The sequence below is a fragment of the Ostrea edulis genome, chromosome 4 (assembly GCF_947568905.1).
Source record: "Ostrea edulis chromosome 4, xbOstEdul1.1, whole genome shotgun sequence".
Classification (NCBI taxonomy): Eukaryota; Metazoa; Mollusca; class Bivalvia; order Ostreida; family Ostreidae; genus Ostrea; species Ostrea edulis.
This window is the reverse complement of record NC_079167.1, coordinates 35,179,038-35,203,993: the sequence shown is the minus strand read 5'-3', so window position 1 is coordinate 35,203,993 and position 24,956 is coordinate 35,179,038. Positions and strand designations below refer to the sequence as shown.

Genomic DNA, 24,956 nt, shown 5'->3' with positions numbered 1-24,956 from the left:
ATTCACTACAATATTATCTATGTAGCTACATCCTAGGGCCTAAATCTCAAACTCTGCAATATTGAATTTCACAATTTTGCTCATTATAACAATGTACCCAGTTTAGGTGTTAGATAATATAGGTGTAAAAAAAAAAAGATTTAAGGTACATGTATACATGTAGAGCTCTACACTTTGTTGTCAGAACTTCTCATGCAGGGGCTATAGATTTCACAAATGTGGTAAATTCCCTCAGACTAATTATTAATTTGCACCCTTGGTATATGCTGAATGTTTAGGAGTTGTAAAGATTTTAAAAAGTTAATACATGTTCACTATATGAGCCATTACATGCCACACCCTAGCATAAATGCCTTACCCAGGGGGCCACAAATTTTAAAATTTTGGTGAGATCTGCATCCCCAAGATTAGGCCTACTATGCACTATGTTTGGTTGATTGACATCAAAGAGTTAAAAAGGGTTTTGAGGAAATAATGCATTTTTCACTATTTGAGCTCTACCTCATCTTCATAGAGCTAAATCCAATGACTCTAGGAGCCATGAAATTCACAATTTTGGTAAAGGCCTTCATGCTTATCTATATATGGCTACACACACAGTTTGTGTGCTAGATGTCTGGGAGTAGAGAAAATTTTCCAAAAGATTGCAGATTTTTTAAAAAGGTTTTGTCCCTGCCCTTCAGTTCCAAATGGGGCAGGGACCATGCTATTCACAAATAATGTTCCCCTTGGCTTCATAGATGCTTTATCTCTATAACAAAGGTAAAATATAACCTTGTAGTATTCTAGAAGATGAAAATGCAAAATTTTATGATGGATGACGTATGAAAGACAGGTAAATGTCTTCCAAATGATAGTCATCCAAATGACCCGGAGACTGAATAAAATACAAAAGTTAGTCTAGTTCAGAATTGCAGAATTAGAATTCAGTACAGTACAACTTCTGGGGAAAAATCTAGGACTTTGTGATGTATCAAATAAATGAACAATTAAGAATACAGACATCAATCTGGTTCCGAGTTGTAGATGAATTTTTTAACTTTTAGGGGCGGTAAACCATCAAAGTTGTATGGTCCGGGTAAAAGTAAAATCTGGCTTGATAATCTACAATGCAATGGGAATGAGTCAAGTATCCTAGAATGTGAACATGAAGGCTGGGGAGTTACAGATTGCACAAATGAGGAAGACATTGGAGTCGATTGTGAAGATGATTCTATTGGTAAGAACATTGTGAAATTTCTGAAAAGTGTTTACATTCCGTTACATATGCTCTGTAACGAATGCATCTGTTTTTTAACTAAGCCTTGGTATATTATACATTGAAGACCACAAACATAGACTGTAAATCACATTTTATTCACGGGAACATTATTTAAGCATTATTCTATTTACCAGGGTATAGAATTAAAGGGAAAGGTGCAACCTAAACAATTTTTACATGATAAATGATAGGAATAATTATAAAATTTGTCATACTATTCTGTTGATATACAGCTTAGATAAGCTTCAGTACTAATTTTAAAACGTTAAAAATTAAAATTCCCGCCATCTATAGAGGCTGCCATGATGTGGAACTCTTTTGTATTCAAGATCACAAAAATCAATAATTTTGATGTCACACCATCTATTTCCGGTTTTGATGAGATCATTAAAGATGTGCATGTGGCAGATTTTACGATTACATTGTAAATATGCAGGTGGATGCCTTCCTGTCAAGCAGTTAATTCACTAATGCGAAGGGGAGATGTGGAAAAAGTTTTTCCCCGAAATTCCTGACCCAACAAAGTTATTTGAAAAAGAAAATACTATGTAAACTGAATCCATCATTTGCGTAATGACAAGTTGAGGTTTGAGACATTTACATGTATGAAGAAATGAGTACCATCTGCCTGGTTTGCAACTCGACTGAACTTCTTTTCTTAAATTCTTCTTGCGAAAGAACAGGGTCAAATCTATACGGCTACAAACTTTTAAACTGTTCGTGACTTGTCATGTTTACAGTACTGCTGATGAAATAAGCCGGAACCGACGGTGTGACGTAATAAATTAAACTTCAATGGCCACTCTCTAAGCGGTGAATAATTTGAAATATAAGATAGATTAATATTATTTAATTGTTAAGCAAGGATTTTTGTTGCTAAAGACTGTCATTTACGATATCAGTAAGTAATACTTTCCCCATAAAGGCAACAATGTGGTTAGGGTTGCCTTTCCCTTTAATATTCATTTAACTGGCAGCTGCCAATTAATTTATGTGGCAGTCACCACTTAATTTAACTGGCGACCACCACTTATTATTAGGCAGCCGCCAGTTAATATATCTGGCAACCATCACATAAATTAACTGGTGGCTGCCACATAAATCAACTTGCAACCGCTACTTAATCTATTTGGCGGCTGCCAGTTATCCAACTCCTCTCTCTTATTCTCTCTCGCTTTAAAATAGAAAGGGATACAATCCCTGTAATCTCCCTCTCCGATACTTAGTAATATGTATGTGATATACATTTAAGAGCATTATTGTTTTTCGATTGTGCTGTTAATTTTCAAAGTTATATAACTGTTCACTATATCAAATGTCGACAGATTAATGCTCGAGCAAATCTTCATATATACTTAATATACCAACGTACCAGGCACGCAGAATCAGTGGGCAGACCCTCCACTTTTTTGACAACGTTCATTTTCTGTTATTTTCATATGCAAACTAAGTTATTTTCACATGTGGAATAAGATTAATTTGCGGATTGGCCCCAACCCCACTCTTTTGGTGGTAGTAATGACTGGTAAAAATGTAATAATGAATGAACTGATAAATTGAGGGACGAACGGAGCCCCCTCCCTTTGATTTAGGAGTATAAAGTTTGGGCAAAAGAGAAATTTTTAGGTTCCTTTTCTACTTGTCAAAACTAATGTAGAAGACAATTTCTCCTCCGACTGTCCCTCCACTTTGAAAAATGATGCTACGTGTTTGCATACTATTCTAAATCTTTTCAAAAATAATCACTCAGCAATATCAATTAAATTGTTTTTAGCTCACCTGAACCGAAGGTTCAAGTGAGCTTTCCTGATCGCTTTTTGTCCGTCGTCTGTCCGTCTGTCCGTCTGTCTGTCTGTCCGTCTGTCTGTTAAACTTTTCACATTTTCGACTTCTTCTCCAGAACCACTGGGCCAATTTCAACCAAACATGGCCAAAAGCATCCTTGGGTGAAGCGCTTTCAAGTTTGTTCAAATGAAGGGCCATTTCCCTTTCAAAAGGGAGATAATCACAAAAATGCAAAAATAAGGTGGGGTCATTTAAAAATCTTCTTCTCAAGAACCACTGGGCCAGAAGAGCTGAAATATACCTGAAAGCTTCCTGACATATTGTAGATTCAAGTTTGTTCAAATCATGGCCCCCGGTGGTAGGATGGGGCCACAAGGGGGGATCAAAGTTTTACATACAAATATATAGGGAAAAACTTTAAAAATCTTCTTCTCAAGAACCACTAAGCCAGAAAAGCTGAGATTTACATGAAAGCTTCCTGACATAATGCAGATTCAAGTTTGTTCAAATCATGGGCTCCGGGCGTTGGATTTACATTGGCCACAAGGGGGGATCAAAAGTTTTACATACAAATATATAGGAAAAATCTTCTTCTCAAGAACTACTGAGTCAGAAAAGCTGATTTTTACACGAAAACTTTCTGACATAGTGCAGATTCAAGTTTGTTCAAATCATGGCCCCCGGGGGTAGGATGGGGCCACAAGTGGGGGGGGGGGGGTCAAAGTTTTACATACAAATATAGGAAAAGGCTTTAAAAATCTTCTCAAGGACCATTGGGCCAAAGAAGTTGACATGTACATGAGAGCTTTCTGACATAGTGTAGATTCAAGTTTGCAAAGGGTAGTTTGGGCCATAATAGGGACTAAGGTTTTACATGCAAATATATATGGAAATTAGTCTTCAGATATGGGCCAGGGTGACTCAGGTGAGCAATGTGACCCATGGGCCTCTTGTTGAAGTTGGCAGCTGCCATGTATAAACTAAGTAGTAGCCGCCAGATAAAAAGTGGTGGCCGCCAGTTAATTTATATGGCAGCCACCAGATAATAAGTGGCGGCCGCCAGTCAAATGAATATTGATTCTATACCTTGACACCTATCAGCTTCCGTTTAATTCTGCAAGACTAGTCATTGCAAAAATTAAGTTTGAAGACTTGAGTATGAGTAAAAGATGATTCCAGAAAGTTATGTCTCATGAATGAATACATCTGTGTATCTGCGAAAATAAGGTCTCCCAAAAATAAAAGTGATCTATAGCAGCTCAAAATTTCTCAATCAAACCCTGTCACTGTTATTGTCTTATTCATATCAAAATTGCTTGAAGTGATGCTGAACATTATATTATGAACATTGATCAACAGCTGCCCCAAGAGTGAAAGTGAGGCTGATTGGGGGTACAGCTCCCAATGAAGGTCGTGTGATGGTCATTGTACAGAACAAAACCGGGACAGTGTGTGATGACTCCTTCACTGATATAGAAGCTATGGTGGTGTGTCAAATGCTGGGTTACAGGTAACTTCTTCACTGATATAGAAGCCATGATGGTGTGTCAAATGCTGGGTTACAGGTAACTTCTTCACTGGTATAGAAGCCATGATGGTGTGTCAAATGCTGGGTTACAGGTAACTTCTTCACTGGTATAGAAGCCATGGTGGTGTGTCAAATGCGGGCTTACAGGTAACTTCCTCACTGGTATAATAGCTATGGTGGTGTGTCATATGCTGGGCTACAGGTAACTTCTTCACTGATATAGAAGCCATGATGGTGTGTCAAATGCTGGGTTAATACAGGTAACTTCTTCACTGGTATAGAAGCCATGGTTGTGTGTCATATGCTGGGTTACAGGTAACTTCTTCACTGGTATAGAAGCCATGGTGGTGTGTCAAATGCTGGGTTACAGGTAACTTCTTCATGGTACCTTCACACTCACGGATTTTTCTTACGGATCCTTACGTATTCCATAAATCCGTAAAAGTACACGGATTGTTACGATTTAGACACTTTAAAGAGCTATTCAAGAACATTTTAAGAGTATTTACGGGCCATTTACGGTGTATTATGAGTTCTTGCGATGCATTTACAGCACACATTTTCGATTTGTTCCGAGTGAACACGGATAAATACCAGCAATTTACGATATTTTACAAGCTTTTTAGGGATTGTTACGAGTATACTATGGAAAATTACAATTTAGCTTAGCTTTTACGTGTAAATCACGACCTATTGATAATGTGCTGTTACGAATAGTTAGGAATTATTTACGATTGTTTACGTTTTTGACTCAAAAGTGTTCACAATTGGTTTTGTATCATCATTCGACAGCTGACATTACTTGTAACAGCATGTATGTCTATTGTATGGAAGATGTGTAACTTCTTTGATGTCTTGAAAACAACTGAAAGAAACTGTCAGATTTTGCGTCTTTTATACCTTTTGTTAATCGTAAAGTTTAAGTATTTACTCGCAAAATAATCGTGTCTATACGTAAAGTGCTTGTAATGATTCTGAACAATCCATAAAGCGATTGTAACACAACGTGGATGAAATCGTAAATATCACTTAGGCATTCATAATAATCCATAAACAACTTGTAAACTATCCGTAACATATCGTAAACTAAACGCAAAAATTCGTAAAAAAAACTTTTTGCGAGTGTTTTACGGATTCTTACGAGCAGTTTATTTTGTTCTTGCGACCAGTTTACGATACTTACGGATTGTTACAAGTTACTTATGGGTTATTTACGGAAAATGAAATCCGTGGACAATCGTGAATTTTTTTTTGACATGTCAAAAAATTTGCCCCTACTTTCACGGATCCTTACGAGTGTGTGCGAGTTGTGATTATTAACGGATACCGACGAGTGATTTACGAATGTCTGCGATTGACTACGAGTCGGAGATCCGTAAGGACTTGTAAGAAAAATCTGTGATTGTGAAGGTGGTATCACTGGTATAGAAGCTATGGTGGTGTGTCAAATGCTGGGTTACAGGTAACTTCTTCACTGATATAGAAGCCATGATGGTGTGTCAAATGCTGGGTTACAGGTAATTTCTTCACTGGTATAATAGCTATGGTGGTGTGTCATATGCTGGGTTACAGGTAACTTCTTCACTGATATAGAAGCCATGGTGGTGTGTCAAATGCTGGGTTACAGGTAACTTCTTCACTGGTATAGAAGCCATGGTTGTGTGTCATATATGCTGGGTTATAGGTAACTTATGGTGTAACATGATATGAAATGGAAATTTGTAAAGCAATGGGGTTCAAATCAAACGCAACATATATTACTTTCTTACTTTTCTTTCCATTTATCAGACAGTTTGTTCTACTTAATCCACACTTCTTTATGCCCCGAGATAGTGACATGAAAGTCACTGTGTAGCTCTGTAATGATCATGAACAACCATATAAATTAACTTAAAATTTTATTGATTGACACTATTTTACAAGAGTTATAGCCCCTTGCATTAAATTCATTTCCTGTAACTGGGAGTCCAATAGGTACGATGGCCGATAGCGGCCGCCACTATACACCTAAATTTTGTGTGTAGCGTGTACATCGTTTCCTGAAAAATCACCTGAAGAAACTTTGCTAGTATTTCTTAAATTGATTAAACAGACTAGAAATCCTTAGTAAAGGAATCCAAAGACCTTCATCTGCTTGGTGCTATACAAACTAGAAAGTAATACTGTATTTGGGTTTATTTTGAGGGGGATTCATATTCTAGCACCTTTCGTAGTTATGGAAGAGTACAAATTTATGGTTGTGCTAAAGTATGAAAATCACTAGTTATTCATTATCGTACACAAATAAATAAATATAAAAAATAAATGTTTATTGGGTATATACATACATGTACAAATATATGTACATACCTGGCCAATGATAACCCATGAAAGCTCAAAAGCTTATTTTCATTGGGGTCTTCTGATGCATGGATGTTTGCACTAGGGGGTCATTTATGTGGGAGGAAACCGGAGTACCCGAAGGAAACCCACTTGTCAGAGTGGGCGACCACCATATATCCTATCACATACAATCACAGGGAATGAACTTTGGTCACAGCAATGGGAAGCTAGAGTACTACCTCTGCGCTAACCGGACACCATAATTATGCCAAATAGTGCAACAGCTCTGATTATGCCAAATTTTGAATTGCTAAAATATTAGGACACATACTGAATCTGTCATGCAAGCTGCATGATTTTTGTTGCAGAAGTGGTGTTGCCACAGAAGGGGGTTACTTTGGACCTGGTTCAGGGCTGACTCTCCTTGATGACGTAAGATGTCAGGGGACAGAGTCATCGATATCCCAGTGTCGACACAGAGGGTGGGGCATCAATAATTGTGAACATGCTGAGGACGTTGGTGTTATTTGTGATGCCCCTGCCACCACTTCATCTACCACAACAGTGGATCAGGGATCAGGTACGTGTTAATCCTTGTAATCGTCGGAGATAATGTGCTTCCTATCAGATTACAGATGCCAGTATGACTATTGGTAATTTGGTGGTAAAGCAAATTCATGTATGATAATGCACACTATTCAGGACAATTCATATTACTATTTAGATTATGTAAACAAAGAGATCTTTGTGTCATTTAAAGTTCATGCACATTAATACTAGAGGTTGCATTTAGTGCACAGCAATGTAAAGCAACACACAGCAACAAGGTATACGTAGTCCATGACAAAAAATGATGACTAAATTAATTCACACAGAAACTATATACATGTACTACAAACAGAAGTCTTATTTAACACACAATAATAATCTCATTCCGTAGTGATGCACATAAAGCTACTCACGCACCTACAGATATGTTACTTCATGTATATCACCTCTGATCTTGTTGTCAGGGAAGAAAAATCCAACCAATCAAACAGGTCCACACTCATAAAAATACACTTTTAAGCTGCATCATTCTTGACTGTGTGTTAAAAACAAATTTGCTGTGATCATGGGTAAACCTGTTACATAAACAAGAAGTATGAAAGAGTTAAATAAGTATCGAGTTAGACCAATAAAAAAGTCTTAAATCTTGTTATATGTTTTATTTTTGTTTTACAGGGAAAGTAAAATTAAATGTTCGTTTGATAAACAATGTGAATGGTGTTAAAGGCCGAGGGACACTAGAACTAGAATATAATGGGGTCAAAGGAACTGTGTGTGATGATGATTGGGATGACCCTGATGCCAAGGTCGTTTGTAAAATGCTTGGATACAGGTAACATGACACAGAGCATGATGTAATAAGTTCATCAAAGGACAGAAATTTAATAATTTGTTACAAGTTTAAAAAGAGTTTTCGAATGTCCAAATTTTAATGTATGATGACGGATGAAAACGGATTACAATAGGTCATCTGACTAAACTCGTGTGTCTTAAAAATTGTTGTTTGATATGTCAGGTGGAATCTGATTAAAATCAGATCTTTCATCCGCTCCGTAATTGTTATGTCGCTAACAATGTTGTATAGCAATAACAGAGCGGACCACAGAACTGTTTTTAATCAGATTGATACAGATATGTACTGAAATTGCAATCAAGAATACAGAGTAAATTCAACAGTTATCACAATGGAATAATTCTTTTGTATGGACCTAACCTGCAAATTCAGAATCATATAAAGTCAGTCCTGTACATTAAGTCAGTAGATTGTGGAGAAATAAGGTAACATTTTACGGGGTTTTTTGTTTTGATTTTAGAAGTGGGGCAGCAGTGTCTAATGCCAGGTTTGGACGAGGGACTGGTCCTATTCACCTGGATGATGTTGGTTGCCGAGGTGATGAGGAGTCCTTACTGGACTGTGCTCACTCCGGATTGGGGAACAGTAACTGTGCTCATAATGAGGACGCTGGCGTCATCTGCTATACCGCTGATGCAATTAGCACAGATGATATTAATCAACTTCCAACTGGTATATGAAGTTCACAATTACAATTTGTAATTATACCCCTACAAAGTGAAGGTGTGTAGGTATCACTAATGTCTGTCTGGCAATCTGACTTTGTGTCTGGACCAAACAGAAAAGCCTGACACAAAGATTGTTTATGGTAAAAGAATATGTTGTGATGTCATAAGAACAAAATCAAGGTTTTGAATGTTGATATAAAGAGCTTATAAAATTAACATAATTGTAGCTTACCTGTATAAGCTGAGAGTGTGTCATAAGTAATGATCAACAATGGAGGTCAAGGTCATGTGGTTTGAAGATGAAAATTTAGACCATTGTTTTCTAATGCATGGATTCTAGCTTGTTTGATAAACAGGACATTATTCTGCAACAAATGTAAGGTGTAAGATTGAAAAGTTAAAAACAAGAGGCCTATGATCCACATTGCTCACCTGAGTCACCCTGGTCCTGCTGTTGTTCAGCTGTTGTGATTTGTATAAGATTTTTATTACAAACTTTATTCCCATGACAAATTTTGACTCCATATTGTAGCCCTATAGGGTCATGACATAACCAAGCTTGAATTCACGCAACATGGGGATTATGCCTCAATATCAATATGACTAACAAAACCTCAGTGAGTGTGGCCCTGCTACTCTTGAAAAGAATTTGTATTGGTTAACTTCCCACATATTCTAATGTAAAAATTGGATCTCCTGTTGTGGGTTCCACCCTATCCCAAGGGCCCCTGAATTCAACAAATTTGAACACCAGGAGATGTTTGCATATCAATATAATTAATCATGTGTTTTTGTTATTGAGATATATATTTTCAAAGATGTTCCCTATATATTCCTGTGTAATTTTAATCCCCTATTGTGGCTCCACACTACTCCCAGGGGTCATTTGTACAAACTTAAAATCTACTCTGTCAGGTTTTTATGTAAATTTCAGCTTGTTTGGCTCAGTGGTTCTTGAGATAAAGATTTTTAAATGACCCTACCATATTTTGGTCTTTTCTTGATAATCTTTCCTTTAAAGGGGGCATATGTCCCTTCATTCAGACAACCTTGAATCCCCTTTACCCAAGGATAATTTGTGTCAAGTTTAATTAAAATTGGCCGAGTGGTTCTGTAGAATGTGAAAAATATTACAGAGAGGACAGACATCATGTGATCAGAAAAACTCACTTGAGCTTTCAGCTCAGATGAGCTAAAAAGGTCAAAAAGTACCAAAAGAAAGGTCTTGTCACAGTGAATGCACTTATGAAATGTAGGTCAAGCTACCAGATCAAGATCACAAGGTTTTAGCCCAGTGCTACTTGAGAAGATTTTGAATGACTTGGGTGACCTAAAATGGGGTTTAAAAGAAATATGAAATGAAAGTGAGGATATGAACACTGCAGTACATGGAATTCTTGTTTGGTTAGATTGTGGCCTACGACCAGTGGAATCACTGATCAACTCCAGACGAAAGAGAAACATTGGAGAACGAACCGTAGAGGATTGGCGACCTCCACTGAAGATCTTTGGAGGGTTCAACGCTGACTATGGGATGTTCCCCTGGCAGGTGGCCATTAGAAAGGTTATCTTCAAAACAAGGACCAGAAAAATTGATGCACATCATTGTGGAGGAACCATCCTCAGTCCATTCTGGATTCTTAGTGCTGCTCATTGCTTTGATGAGTAAGTTACTTTTAAGTAGTATTTTAAAGGGTACCAGATTAATTGTATAGGGGTACCAGATTAATTGTATAGGAGTACCAGATTAATCACATAGGGGTACCAGATTAATTGCGGATTGGTCCAGTACTCCAATTAGGAAAGATCCATATAAAATGCAAGTTATGTAAAACATTTGCTTTATCATTTGGCATAAAAATGATTGAATAAAACTGTATAACCATCATGTTTCAAGTAATTAATGTATAGATGTTCCAATTCTCCTCTCACAATAGTGAAGTGAAATCAAAGCTTGCAATAAGAGTCGGAGATTTCAACAACAAGGAAGATGATACTGATGAAGAGGAATTTGATGTGGAGGAAATCTTCATGCATGAGGGGTACAGTAGTGAGTATAGACCATCATCCTTCACTTTACGTATCAGACTTGCAGGAAGTTCCACAGCATACAGTCTTCCCAAGGGCTGAAGAACACTGTGTGATGTTTCTTAACAGATCTCTAAGTCACATGGGTGAAAGGATAGTAAAGGAAATTGCATATCAATGATAGATTTACATCAATTAATATATGTATATTGCAACAAACTAGACTGGGCACCAGTACATGTTTTTAATTCTAAGGCATTTCAATGTTATAATTGTTTTTCCTTCAGCTGTGACATATGACAATGATATAGCATTGATTAAGATAGCCCCTAAGGATGGCCGTGGTATAATGATCGGTCTCTACATCCAGCCTGCCTGTTTGCCCAATGATAGTTTGGTATACGGAGATGACTTGGACTGTTATATATCTGGATGGGGAAAAACAGCACTGGGTTTGTCAATCCTCATTGCATGAACAAATTTTGCCCAAAAGTTGATTGTAAAAGAAAATTTTGTTTTAAACTCACTATGTTTCAGAAGTGTTTGGTAATTATGATAACTACAATGAAATATAATTGATGTACAAATGTAATGTACAAGCATCGTGTACATATATATGACACATGCCAAAAATCTGTTTAATTTTTTAATTCAAAATATTTTCAGGGTCACCAAATATCTTAAAGTATGCAGAAGTTCCTATAATAAAAGAAAGAATCTGCCATAGCTTGTACAAAGGTTCTCTGTCTGATGGCATGTTCTGTGCAGGCTACGTAAAAGGAGGGGTTGATACTTGTCAAGGGGACAGTGGAGGACCTCTAGTCTGCAAAGTTAATGGTAAGTGTATACTGTGTAATAATTGTGTATCACTGTGTAAGAGTTTATGATAAGTGTATGTATCACTGTGTAAGAGTTTATGATAAGTGTATGTATCACTGTGTAAGAGTTTATGGTCAGTGTATGTGTCAGTATGTGTCACTGTGTAAGAGTTTATAAGTGTATGTATCACTGTGTAAGAGTTTATGATAAGTGTATGTATCACTGTGTAAGAGTTTATAAATGTATGTATCACTGTGTAAGAGTTTATGATAAGTGTATGTATCACTGTGTAAGAGTTTATGATAAGTGTATGTATCACTGTGTAAGAGTTTATAAGTGTATGTATCACTGTGTAAGAGTTTATGATAAGTGTATGTATCACTGTGTAAGAGTTTATGATAAGTGTATGTATCACTGTGTAAGAGTTTATAAGTGTATGTATCACTGTGTAAGAGTTTATGATAAGTGTATGTATCACTGTGTAAGAGTTTATGATAAGTGTATGTATCACTGTGTAAGAGTTTATGATAAATGTATGTATCACTGTGTAAGAGTTTATAAGTGTATGTATCACTGTGTAAGAGTTTATAAGTGTATGTATCACTGTGTAAGAGTTTATGATAAGTGTATATATCACTGTGTAAGAGTTTATGGTCAGTGTATGTGTCACTGTGTAAGAGTTTATGGTCAGTGTATGTGTCACTGTGTAAGAGTTTATAAGTGTATGTATCACTGTGTAAGAGTTTATAAGTGTATGTATCACTGTGTAAGAGTTTATGATAAGTGTATGTATCACTGCGTAAGAGTTTATGGTCAGTGTATGTGTCACTGTGTAAGAGTTTATGATAACAAGAAAAAAAACATCGCTCACCTGAGTTACCGTGGCCCATATCTGAAGACTTTCCATATATATTTGCATGTAAAACCTTAGTCCGCATTGTGGCCCCAACCTACCCTTGGAGGCCATGATTTTTACAAACTTGAATCTGCAATATGTCAGGAAGCTTTCATGTAAATATCAGCTCCTCTGGCCCATTGGTTCTTGAGAGGGTGATTTTTAAAGATTTTTTCTATTTATTCCCAAGTAAAATTTTGATCCGCTATTGTGGCCCCAACCTACCCCCAGGGGCCATGATTTGAACAAACTTGAATCTGCACTATGTCAGGAAGCTTTCATGTAAATCTCAGGTCTTCTAGCTCATTGGTTCTTGAGAGGGTGATTTTTAAAGATTTTTTCTATTTATTCCCAAGTAAAACTTTGATCCCCTATTATGGGCCCAATCTACCCCCGGGGGCCATAATTTGAACAAACTTGAATCTGCTCTATGTCAGGAAGCTTTCATGAAAATTTCAGCTCCTCTGGCCCAATTTTTTAAATGACCCCACCCTATTTTTGTGATTATCTCCCTTTGAAGGGGGCATGGCCCTTCATTTGAACAAACATGAAAGCCCTTCACCCAAGGATGCTTTTGGGCAAGTGTGGTTATAATTGGCCCAGTGGTTCTTGAGAAGAAGATGAAAATGAAAAGTTTAAAACGACACCAACGCCGACAATGGACAAATTTTGATCAGAAAAGCTCAATTGAACCTTCGGCTCAGGTGAGCTAAAAACTCCTACACAGTGATGCATACACTCCTATATCTGTGTTCTTGAAGTACATGTACTAGTATGCTTTCTTATTCAAAGGTAAATACACAATTTTGGGAGCTACATCATGGGGAAGAGGCTGCGGGGATCCAAATTCTCCAGGGGTGTATACCAATGTCAAACACTACCTGCAGTGGATTAGAGACAAACTTGCACAATAATGTGAGGCCGATATCCAGTCCTCTACTAGTTTATCCCCACACAGACCTCAGTGTGCATGTGTGTCACTGGCTATCACGATCACTGTATTCAATTTACAAGGACAGGCTCCTCCAGCACATTGCTGAGTTGATGAAAACCTTCACTCGTTTCTATTTCTATATTCTATCACATGCGAATTGGCGAAAGAATTTTGCATGATCAAACTGATGTCATTTATAAATACAGTGTATTTTTTAAATCCAAGAGGTTTTGGTTTTTACTGTCAATTGATTGTTTTTTGTGAGACTTTATTTGCACCAGGATATATATACAAAATTGTTTACAAGAACCTTGTTTTCATATCAAGGCAAACTCACTAATTTACACCACAAAAGTCTCAGGAATAATAAGATGTTTGTAAAACACAAATGCCCCCGATAATGGCCAATTCCAAAGATGGCCAAGGTCACAAGGACAAATAGTTTGGTACCAGTAGAAAGATCTTGTCACAAGAAATGCTCATGTGCAATATGAAAGCTGCAATATTTACCATTTAGAAGTACCAATGACAAATTTTTTAAAAGTAGGTCAAATGCCAAGGTCAAAAGATTTAGTACCCAAGGAAAACTCATGTGAAATATCAATGCTCTAGCACTTACTGTTCAAAAGTTATTAGCAAGGTTAAAGTTTTCAAAAAGTTGGTCAAACTGAAAGGTCAAGGGTAAAATATTTTGGTACCCCCGGAAAGGTCTTGTCACAAAGAAAACTCATGTGAAATATCAAAGCTCTAGTACTAACTGTTCAAAAGTTATTTTAGCAAGGTTAAAGTTTCAGACGGAATGACAGACAGGACAAAAACAATATGCCCCCCGATCTCGGAGGCATAAAATTTTTTACAACATAAACTATAGGTTACCCCCCCCCCCCCCCCCCGATCTTCAGTCTCAGGAGCATAAAAGGTTATTTATAATAATTGGAAGTGTATTGTAGACCTAATTTGTTTTATATCACATACAATCATGTGACAAGATGATAAGATCTTTCTTTCTCATAGTACAAATACTGAAGTACATGCACACTTAAAAACCAATGAAAAGTGAAATTTTTTCCTCTATTTTAATTTGCATCTATAACAAATATTTATCACAATAATATATTGCACATTATTCAGGCATTATAACTGTTCTGTTCAAAACAAATAAGCATTCACATTCAAAAGTTTTGCTGAAAATGAATAAAGCAGATATTGATATTTTAGTTCCATTTTTCCATCTTTATACATACATGTACATATATAGTATATTTTGAAAGTGGTGGAGATATTTCCCGAACTTCTGAGCAAGAAGAATCTAGCTTTTAAACTGATGACAAAAGATATACCGAGTTTTCACATCACAAACATTTTGGAGTGTTACTAAGCAGACATGTCAAACAGTTTGTCCACTACTAATTCTGCCACATCCTGTACAGAGTACTTTATGTACTTGTCCGGATTTTTTGTAAAGTTCAGTCTCTTATACTTATCCAGAAACATTCGGTATGCAGGAAGGATGAAGTCTTTGTTGTCTTTCTTCATTTGCTCGCGTAATTCTGGATCTGGAATGGCATATCCTTTCTGAATTCGTAAAATTTCTTCCATCTCTTTGTTGAAACCCTAAAAGATATTCAAATATTTGAACATTGTTCTGAATGATGTTGAAAACTAACATACTTTCGGGCTTGTGTGATGACATACAAAGTGAAACAATTCCTTTATCTTCTAGTTGTGTATCACTTGCATACCGATATTATCTCTTGCATTTACAGTTTACATTTCACTCATAAATATTTAAAATCCTCACACTGTTATATACATGTAAGTGATTATCAAGTATGTTGTGGTGCTTGATAAACCACTCCCACAATTGTTTGCATCACATTATGTGCTGGGGGGGAAAAAGAGCATATTGTAGGTTTGACATGAATGAATATAAAAACATTCAATGCACTCAGAAATCAAACTCACGGAAAATTTGTCTTTGATATTTTGTTTTTCCTTGTCTTTCAACTGAAATGGAAAACATTATACGTTAATACCCATAAACTTAAATGATTTGTGTTCTTTCAAAGCAAAATTTTGAGACCAAAAACAACTTATTTTGACAAAGAATGTCCAATTGTGTTCATGAAAAGGCCCCAAAATTTCCCTGTTTTAAAATGTGATTAAATTAAGCTTCATCTGTGTTTTAAGTAAGTTAAGTATATAAATAGTATACTATATCAATTAAATTATAGTTATTGCTTATTTGATAGCATTATTACATCATGAATATAAGACTTTCCCCCGCCTTTTTTCAAAAAGAGTTTGATAACTGTTAAATTCCATCCATATTATTGGTTAGGAAAAGGCGTGCCCATCCATTACAAATCATGCCTTTGCTTTTTAGAACATCACAACTCTCAGAATCAATCTCCATTTTCTATCATCAATGTGTAATTCCACGTTATATTTATCATGGCAATATTAACACATCCTCCATGTTTGCAAATAGCAAATAAATGAAGAACTGTTTTTAATCCAATCTTTAAAATGCAAGAAAATTTCTCTAAAATATTCCTTTAAAGCCTTTTGCTAGTATCTGGTCAAACTAAAAGTTGCTCAAACAGTCCAAATTTAAAACAAGAGGTACTGTGAGCAATGCTCACTAAGAATACCCCCCGCTTACCCCAATCTCCCAAAGGGTGTTGGTAATAGGTATAAACTACCTCTTTTCTGAGTGTAGAAAACAAATGGCATGACAAACCGAACCATATTGCTACTTCGATGTCCAGTGCGCGTGACCTTTGACCTTTTGACCCCAAAATCGATAGGGAACATCTTCATCCCATGGGTAGTCCATATGTATGATATGGTGACTGTAGGTGGAAAGGATAACGCTTTAGAGCCCAGAAACCATATTGCTACTTCGATGTCCAGTGCGCATGACCTTTGACCTTTTGACCCCAAAATCAATAGGGAACATCTTCATCCCATGGGTAGTCCATATGTATGATATGGTGACTGTAGGTGGAAAGGATAACGCTTTAGAGCCCGGAAACCATATTGCTACTTCGATGTCCAGTGCGCTTGACCTTTGACCTTTTGACCCCAAAATCAATAGGGAACATCTTCATCCCATGGGTAGTCCATATGTATGATATGGTGACTGTAGGTGGAAAGGATAACGCTTTAGAGCCCGGAAACCATATTGCTACTTCGATGTCCAGTGCGCTTGACCTTTGACCTTTTGACCCCAAAATCGATAGGGAACATCTTCATCCCATGGGTAGTCCATATGTATGATATGGTGACTGTTGGTGGAAAGGATAATGCTTTAGAGCCCGGAAACCATATTGCTACTTCGATGTCCAGTGTGCTTGACCTTTGACCCCAAAATCGATAGGGAACATCTTCATCCCATGGGTAGTCCATATGTATGATATGGTGACGGTAGGTGGAAAGGATAACGCTTTAGAGCTCGGAAACCATATTGCTACTTCGATGTCCAGTTCGCTTGACCTTTGACCTTAAAATCGATAGGGAACATCTTCATCCCATGGGTAGTCCATATGTATGATATGGTGACGGTAGGTGAAAAGGATAATGCTTTAGAGTCCGGAAACCATTGTGTCTACAGACGGACGGACGGACAGACAGACGGACAACCTGATTCCAGTATACCCCCCCCCCCCCCCCCCCCCCCCCCACAACTTGTTGCGGGGGGTATAATAATGATGATTTGGTGAAAAAAGTAATTTTACCCACATAAGTCATGGCATGATATTTACATTCCAACATGATTTTGCAGAGTAAAACTATAAATCTGGAGTGCATTATATTCCGAATAAACATGTTGAATCACAATACCACACCAAACAAAAATGTGCCCATCACAATACCAATCCAACCAATCACAATGAAGAAAGCAACTGTCATGGCTGTTCCTTGGCTGTTACAACCAATCACAATGAAGAAAGCAACTGTCACAGCTGTTACAACCAATCACATTGAAGAAAGCAACTGCCACAGCTGTTCCTTGGCTGTTACAACCAATCACAATGAAGAAAACAACTGCCACATCTGTTCTTTGGCTATTAAAACCAATCACATTGAAGAAAGCAACTGCCACAGCTATTCCTTGGCTGTTACAACCAATCACATTGAAGAAAGCAACTGCCACAGCTGTTCATTAGCTGTTACAACCAATCACAATGAAGAAAGCAACTGCCACAGCTGTTGGCTGTACAACCAATCACATTGAAGAAAGCAACTGTCACAGCTGTTCCTTGGCTGTTACAAGCACAGGGAAGGGGAGTACTAGGAAATGGGATATCACAAAGATGCTTCTCAACAACTAAATTCAATTTAGAAAACTAAAATTTATTATTGTGCAGATAACAAGCAACAGGGTGCAGACAGTCGACAAGCTCATGTGCTTTATTCAATTTGTCTATACAGTAAAACTCGAATATAGCGAACACGGATATAGCGAAATTACGGCTATAGCGAAGTGAAATACATTTACCCGGCAAATTCTTTATATATTCTATATAAAAATCTGCGTCTATAACGAACACGGATATAGCGAATTTACGGATATAACAAAGTAAATTCCTATTCCCCTTGAATTAAAAATGAACGTAAAATCACCTTTTATAACAAATTTATATTTTTTCATTTTAAACTCTTTGTGATTTTTAACGATCGCTTTCCATTGACATAAAGGATTCACACTTATTACAAAATTTCTGTTTGTAATTTTTCAAAAAAGGTTGTTAATGCAAAACAATACTTACACATACATTTAGGATATATATTGTCGGTATTGTTTACTATTCTCGTTAATTAAATTTGAAGTTTAATTGCATTTATTTTATTGTACAGTCCTTTATTTGTGTACATCAACAAGTAAATGACAATTGCAATAGACTGTACATGTATTGCGCAAAATTGTGTTGACATTTTCTCTCGACATGTTTTTGCATGACTTAATAATCCATCAAGATAAATTATATATAAATCAATGTGTATATATCTTGTATAAAAATATTTCTTCTCGAAAATATATAGGCTTCATTTCTCTTAAATACAATACAAACGCAAGTATATCGATTGCTGCTTTCTTATAGAGCTGATATACATATAAAACACATCAGTTTTATAACGAATTCGTTATATTTGAATTATGAATTCGCTATAAACGTATAGCGAATTACGCTTATAGCGAATTTTTATAGAGGGTCCAGAGAAATTCGCTATATCAGAGTTTTACTGTACCCTGCTGTGTTTTATTAGCACAATGTCAAAGTGTATTAAATGCATTGATATGAAAAACTTAAATTTAAATGCCTAAATATAAATGCAATACATGTACACCTTCATAAACAATATGCTTTTGATCATGGCCAAATCCCAGTTGTGGTAAATTGGGACTTTAAACTTTTCATATAGCCTTGACCTTTCAGTTCATCATGAATGAAGTCTATCATGTATACTTCAAAAGCAATCAAGATTAAATTTCATTCGTGCAATAACGTAAATCCACGTGTATTGTGGTATCTGGTATGGTATATTCAATAGAGAGCACATAGGTACATGTACAGACATAAAAATACATATATTACATACACAAGTAGACAATAATTATGATAACAATTAAAATCTCATTTGGAAATAATACGGATATGCATGAATTTGGCGTTTTTTAAAATTCCAAATTCTGTACATACTATTGTAATATGTGCATAAATACCATACCTACAGGTACGTCTCGATACACTACACAACCTTGTTCATAATAGGATGACTAGAATTCATGATTATAATTTGTCGATCACTGACAGTACTTACAGGAATCTCAAAGCCCTAATATTTCAAAATTCAAAAACAAAAATGAAGAAAATAATCACATCACAAAATGTTAGTGACATCACAAGGTAATGCAAAAATCAATACCAGAAACAAGTCCCCTAAAAGTGGAAATACTATGCATTTTAAAATTAGGTCAAGATGTTAGATTAAATTGTATGTTTCAGAAATTGAGTAGAACTAGTTTGCCTCACCCTTTCCTTGCTAGAAATCATGGCCTGTATTCTCTGTTGTGAGATAGGTTCGTGGACTTCTGTGATGTAATGCATCACTCTACTCCAGCTGGACATGTAAATGAACATTTAGATACATGTATCATATGAAAAGATCTTTAGAATATTCCTTTATTGTCTTAGAAATACCAATAAATGTGTTCTCTTTAATTCACAATGTAGCCATCAATTTTTTGGTAAATGTTTCACTGGTACATCTTGCTGTAAAATTGTAATTAACTTTGTTTGCGGGGGTATAATTAATGTTAAAATCAGGGAAACTATCGAACCTTTCGGAATACTGTTTCTTCTGTTCAGTGATTCGATCTTCGTAGTATTGTCCCACATCTTTATTCCAAGTATGGATGAGTTCCATCAAACCGGATCTGCAGTAAACATGCTGTTTTGACTAACAATATCAAATATATGTGCATACAGTACAATGCATTTTTGTTTAATACAATTATTGCTGTGTATTTCATATCTATGGAAAGAGAAAAATTTAAACACAAGATTTCATCTACAAAACATCTAATGGACAATACCATTGATCTAAATACAAATTTTCAGAAACTTTTTATGACACAGTTAAATAATGTAAAGAATTTTCAATAAATACAGATTCGGAACCCACCGTCTGAGAGATTTCAGTATGTAGTGGTAGTTATTCAGCATAAATACTGGTCTCAGCGTTGGGTCATTGTAAGTCTCTGCCTTGTTGCTCAAGTTGAGACCCAGAGCTGAGAGGGTTTTAGCTTTAAAGTAATGAACAAATATCAAATGATAAAATTCACATTCTTATAAAGTACGTATAGTACAGTGTACTATATTTTTAGTCAAGTAATTACTGAGTATTTTGTATCTAAGGAGAGAGAAAAATGTAAACATGAAAATTTAACTTAATCAATAAATGTGCAAACACACATAGAGAGTCAAAACAATTTACTCACTGATATAGTCAGCAAGTTTCAGTTTACTCTTTTTCACATCAACAGCTTCAGAGGGTGCTGGTTGTTCTCCTTAAAAAGGGGAAATAATTCAATATTGCTGACATGTTCATAAATGTCACAATAATCTACTGAAATATGATCCAAGAACTTTTCGACAGTGTTAACTCAGAAAGCAAAGGGCTGGGAAAGAAAACGAACAGTGCCCAATATTTAAATCAGCAATTCAAAATGTTAAATAAATACTATATACCATGGAGCAGTAACATTGCCCCAGCTGTGTCTGCGTAATCTAGCAATGGCTCGAGGAAGATGATGGCCTGAAAGGGAAATGCAGGCCAATTTTCATGTTCATTGATGTGTTAATCCTCCATTGATATTTCTATCTTTGAAATCATGTTTATTAAGATATTTAAAATGAATAGAATGTTTGGAGATATTTATACTTCAGGTATCAAGTTTACCATCATTTACTGCAGCATATAATTAATACCTCCCGTATCATTTTCATTTATTTCACTAATTTTAATATCAGATGTACCTACATCTTTAACACAGATGATGATTTTTTTCTTTCTAAACCACTTGACATTTTTCATATCAAACTAAAACTATTTCTATTTATACCCTGTTAGTTAATTCATGCACTGTTCCATCTTTCGGCATGGAGGCCTTCTCTGGATCACTCTGTAAAATTAGCAAAAATTACACGTACAATTTTTTTTCTACCCACATTTCACACTGTACAGTTAAGCAAGAGTTGTCAGAAGCAGGATTCTATTTACACTATTCTTCTTTATTCAAAAGATATAGCCAAGGTTAAAGTTTTGTTAAAAGAAGGTCAAAGCCCAAGGTTATCAGGTCAAAAGTCTTGATACCAAAAGAAAGGCCTGGTCATGAGCTACTGTGTACATATATCTATAATGAAATATCAAAGCCCCATCCCCCTTGGTTCAAAAGATTAAGGTGAACAGTTTTCCGTTAAAGTGTGATGTTAACACCACCAGAGTCATGAAAATAGCTCTGCAGACATTTGTCTCAGCTAGCTAAAAAACATAATTTTGAAGAAAGAAACAAAAAAAACCAATACCGCACTTTAATACTTTCAACTAAACATGACAGCTTTTGATTAAAATAATTCATCTCATGATATTGCTGACCTAACAGTCAGCCATACATGTGTGTATCAAATTAAAGATATTCAAAGTTCATTACAAACCTTGATGCTGACTGCAAATTCTTCTAAAGCTTTTGCACCCTGGGGAAAAATACAAAATGAATAGTAAAAATGCAAATACATGTACCAGTGAATAAAGCCCAAGGATTGAATTTGCATTTCTCTTTCATATAAATTAATAACTGACAGAAACAAATGACTTACAGTACTGCCCAAAGTAGACAGCAGGGAGGTCAGCTTGGCTCTGGTGGGCGTGGCACATCCCTGTTAAACAAAAACACAGCTGTAGCAAATCTCTCAGGAGAGAAATATTCATTTTAAGGATATAAATCTTCTATATATCATTTCAGCTTCAATATTTTTTTTCTTTGGGATGTTTGGGTCTTCTGTCACATTAAATGGCACTGCTACAGAGTTGATATAATCCTTTACTGGATGTATCTACATAGACCACTCATAGAAGTAAGGAACTACTGTTGCGCCCATCAGATACACTTTTATTAGGATGATTCCGATAGAGTTTAAGTCTGATATCACTTAAAAGTGTTAGAAATTGTCTTTTGTTAATTACCTGGATGTCATTAGATGTACAGACAGGAAATCTTTTTCGCACGATAATTACAGAATCCGTATGATAGAGACAGATATTTTCCAGATTTAGGAATGACAGGTCGACACATCAATAGTTTTAGAAATAAAACTTTATAAATAAAATGCTTAGATTACATTAAAAATCATAGATAAATTAACAAGTTATATATGAATTATACTAGTAAGTCAGAAGATCTCACTTTATTGAGAAAAGCATGTTTTAGGAGTTTTATGTAAGTACATGACGTAATCAGCTGCACCATTGCGTCAAGATATAAAAGCCGTGAATCATAGTCCGCGGCGACAGAATTCTGCATAATATTCCATTACGAAGAAGTTTGGCACCGACTGCTGCACCGAAGTTGAGGTATTTCATTTATTTTAGCAAATACTTTAAGTATCAAATTACTTAGCAGATTTAAATTATCTAGATAGTACAAGAAAGGGAACTTTAGAGAATTAAAATATAGTATATTTATTGAGTACTTAGAAATTCAATATTAATTCTTGACGTGAATTTTGATAGTCGGTGCAGTCGGGGTTCTGTCCCTGGGAGACACGCAAGGTCTCGCCCAGTTAGTTAATATGTAATATTTTATAGTTTATAGTTAGTATTGAAGTTATTGTTATTTCAACGGATCTAGTTGGATTTAATAAATTAGAAAACTTTGATAATTTTATAGTTCGGTGCACATTTCAGGTGTGTTGAATTTAGAATTGATTAATTATATTTTCTGTATGAATGTATACTTGGTAGCAGTAGATTTGCATGGTATGCATATGATACATGTATATCCCTGTTCATTGAATATATAGTCTATGACGGTGTTATAGGGTGGTAAACTTTAGTGTATTACGCACGGAGTAGTTTTAGAGTCGGTGCAGAAACACCTTGCACCGAGTTACTTGGATATCGTACTTAGTTTAACAACGTTCTATTTGCATGATGTGCTAGAGTCGGAGATCCAGACTTTGCCATTATAATCTGGTAGTATACTACACTAGTCGTAGTGTTCGAGAACGACTACACCTGTAGCACTTAACACTGGACACCTAGCAGCACTGGACACCTAGTAGCACCGGGCACCGATCAACACCGGATTCCCATCAGTGTTTTACTAAGACATTTTAGCCGAGCAATTGAACTGTGACTATACTTATGTTTTTGATACTATCAATAAATTATTGTATTAACTATTATACATTTTCTTCATTGATATAGATAGGTACCTTCGAACCCTACTATTGTAACGAGCCTCATAGGTACAGGGTAGATACCTTCTTGGTGTCATACCATAGATTTTATAATATACAACCAACAGTCGTTACACTACACGTACCTCTAAAGTGAGATCAAATTCTGATTTGATGGTCCTCAAATGTCTGACCACCGGGAACACAGACAGGACGTTGATAAAATCATGCTTTGCAATGCTCTTCTTTGCATTTGCTGCCAACAGCTGAAAACCATCATGACTTTGCCTTAGAGAAAACTTCATATTTACATGCACGATAATACAATAATCCAGAAGAGTAGACAGAAGAAAAGTACCTCTCCATTTTTAATAACAGCATCCAGGCCTTCCTGTATAATGTTATCGAACACATCTCTGTGATGCTTGTCTGCAATTATCCCCAACATCAGCTGAGCTTCACTCTGAAGAAAAGGATCTTGCCATCAACCAGATAATGTGGTTACTGATGGAAAGAAAAACTGAGTCAATTTCCTTCAAAGGGATTAATAACTTTACAACTTTGTACCTGTACAAGTTTCAGAAGGGCAGACAACTCTGTGATGTAAATATCCACTTCTACATCAAGATTCTCTTCCTTTGGCATCTCGTTATAGGAACCCTGCCTCCTGTGTCCTAAATACAAATACATGTACAATGACAAACACTATCTCGTTATAGGTACCTTGCTTCCTGCGTCCTAAACACAAACAGATGTACAATGACAAACACTATCTCGTTACAGGTACCTTGCTTCCTGTGTCCTAAACACAAACAGATGTACAATGACAAACACTATCTCATTATAGGAACCTTGCCTCCTGTGTCCTAAACACAAACACAAGTACAATGACAAACACTATCTCGTTATAGGAACCCTGCCTCCTGTGTCCTAAACACAAACACTATCTCATTATAGTAACCCTGCCTCCTGTGTCCTAAACACAAACACAATCTCATTATAGGAACCTTGCCTCCTGTGTCCTAAATACAAACACAAACACTATCTCGTTATAGGAACCTTGCCTCCTGTGTCCTAAATACAAACACAAACACTATCTCATTATAGGAACCTTGCCTCCTGTGTCCTAAACACAAACTGATGTACAATGACAAACACTATCTCATTATAGGAACCTTGCCTCCTGTGTCCTACACACAAACAGATGTACAATGACAAACACTATCTCGTTATAGGAACCTTGCCTCCTGTGTCCTAAATACAAACACAAACACTATCTCGTTATAGGAACCTTGCCTCCTGTGTCCTAAACACAAACACATGTACAATGACAAACACCATCTCGT

The 24,956-nt window shown here is 36.1% G+C and overlaps 2 protein-coding genes across 2 annotated transcripts in view; one reads left to right on the top strand and one right to left on the bottom strand.

Moving 5' to 3' along the window:
- Window positions 1-13,866, top strand: part of LOC125671560 (uncharacterized) — a 37,337-nt gene extending 23,471 nt beyond the window's left edge. The window contains exons 24-33 of the mRNA XM_048907338.2: window positions 1,047-1,219; window positions 4,406-4,556; window positions 7,265-7,476; window positions 8,121-8,277; window positions 8,759-8,970; window positions 10,376-10,631; window positions 10,904-11,016; window positions 11,282-11,446; window positions 11,661-11,831; window positions 13,501-13,866. Coding sequence (XP_048763295.2) covers window positions 1,047-1,219; window positions 4,406-4,556; window positions 7,265-7,476; window positions 8,121-8,277; window positions 8,759-8,970; window positions 10,376-10,631; window positions 10,904-11,016; window positions 11,282-11,446; window positions 11,661-11,831; window positions 13,501-13,622 — 1,732 coding nt within the window. The 3' untranslated portion in view covers window positions 13,623-13,866. The remainder of the gene's footprint in view (window positions 1-1,046; window positions 1,220-4,405; window positions 4,557-7,264; window positions 7,477-8,120; window positions 8,278-8,758; window positions 8,971-10,375; window positions 10,632-10,903; window positions 11,017-11,281; window positions 11,447-11,660; window positions 11,832-13,500) is intronic.
- Window positions 13,867-14,621: 755 nt separating this feature from the next.
- Window positions 14,622-24,956, bottom strand: part of LOC125671563 (exocyst complex component 7-like) — a 30,983-nt gene continuing 20,648 nt past the window's right edge. The window contains exons 10-22 of the mRNA XM_048907346.2: window positions 24,178-24,284; window positions 23,969-24,073; window positions 23,757-23,876; window positions 22,030-22,089; window positions 21,868-21,906; window positions 21,276-21,335; window positions 20,902-20,968; window positions 20,652-20,720; window positions 20,336-20,456; window positions 19,992-20,087; window positions 19,684-19,771; window positions 15,608-15,649; window positions 14,622-15,256 (exon numbers count right to left, since the gene is read on the bottom strand). Of these exons, the coding sequence (XP_048763303.2) occupies window positions 15,017-15,256; window positions 15,608-15,649; window positions 19,684-19,771; window positions 19,992-20,087; window positions 20,336-20,456; window positions 20,652-20,720; window positions 20,902-20,968; window positions 21,276-21,335; window positions 21,868-21,906; window positions 22,030-22,089; window positions 23,757-23,876; window positions 23,969-24,073; window positions 24,178-24,284 (1,214 nt within the window). The 3' untranslated portion in view covers window positions 14,622-15,016. The remainder of the gene's footprint in view (window positions 15,257-15,607; window positions 15,650-19,683; window positions 19,772-19,991; window positions 20,088-20,335; window positions 20,457-20,651; window positions 20,721-20,901; window positions 20,969-21,275; window positions 21,336-21,867; window positions 21,907-22,029; window positions 22,090-23,756; window positions 23,877-23,968; window positions 24,074-24,177; window positions 24,285-24,956) is intronic.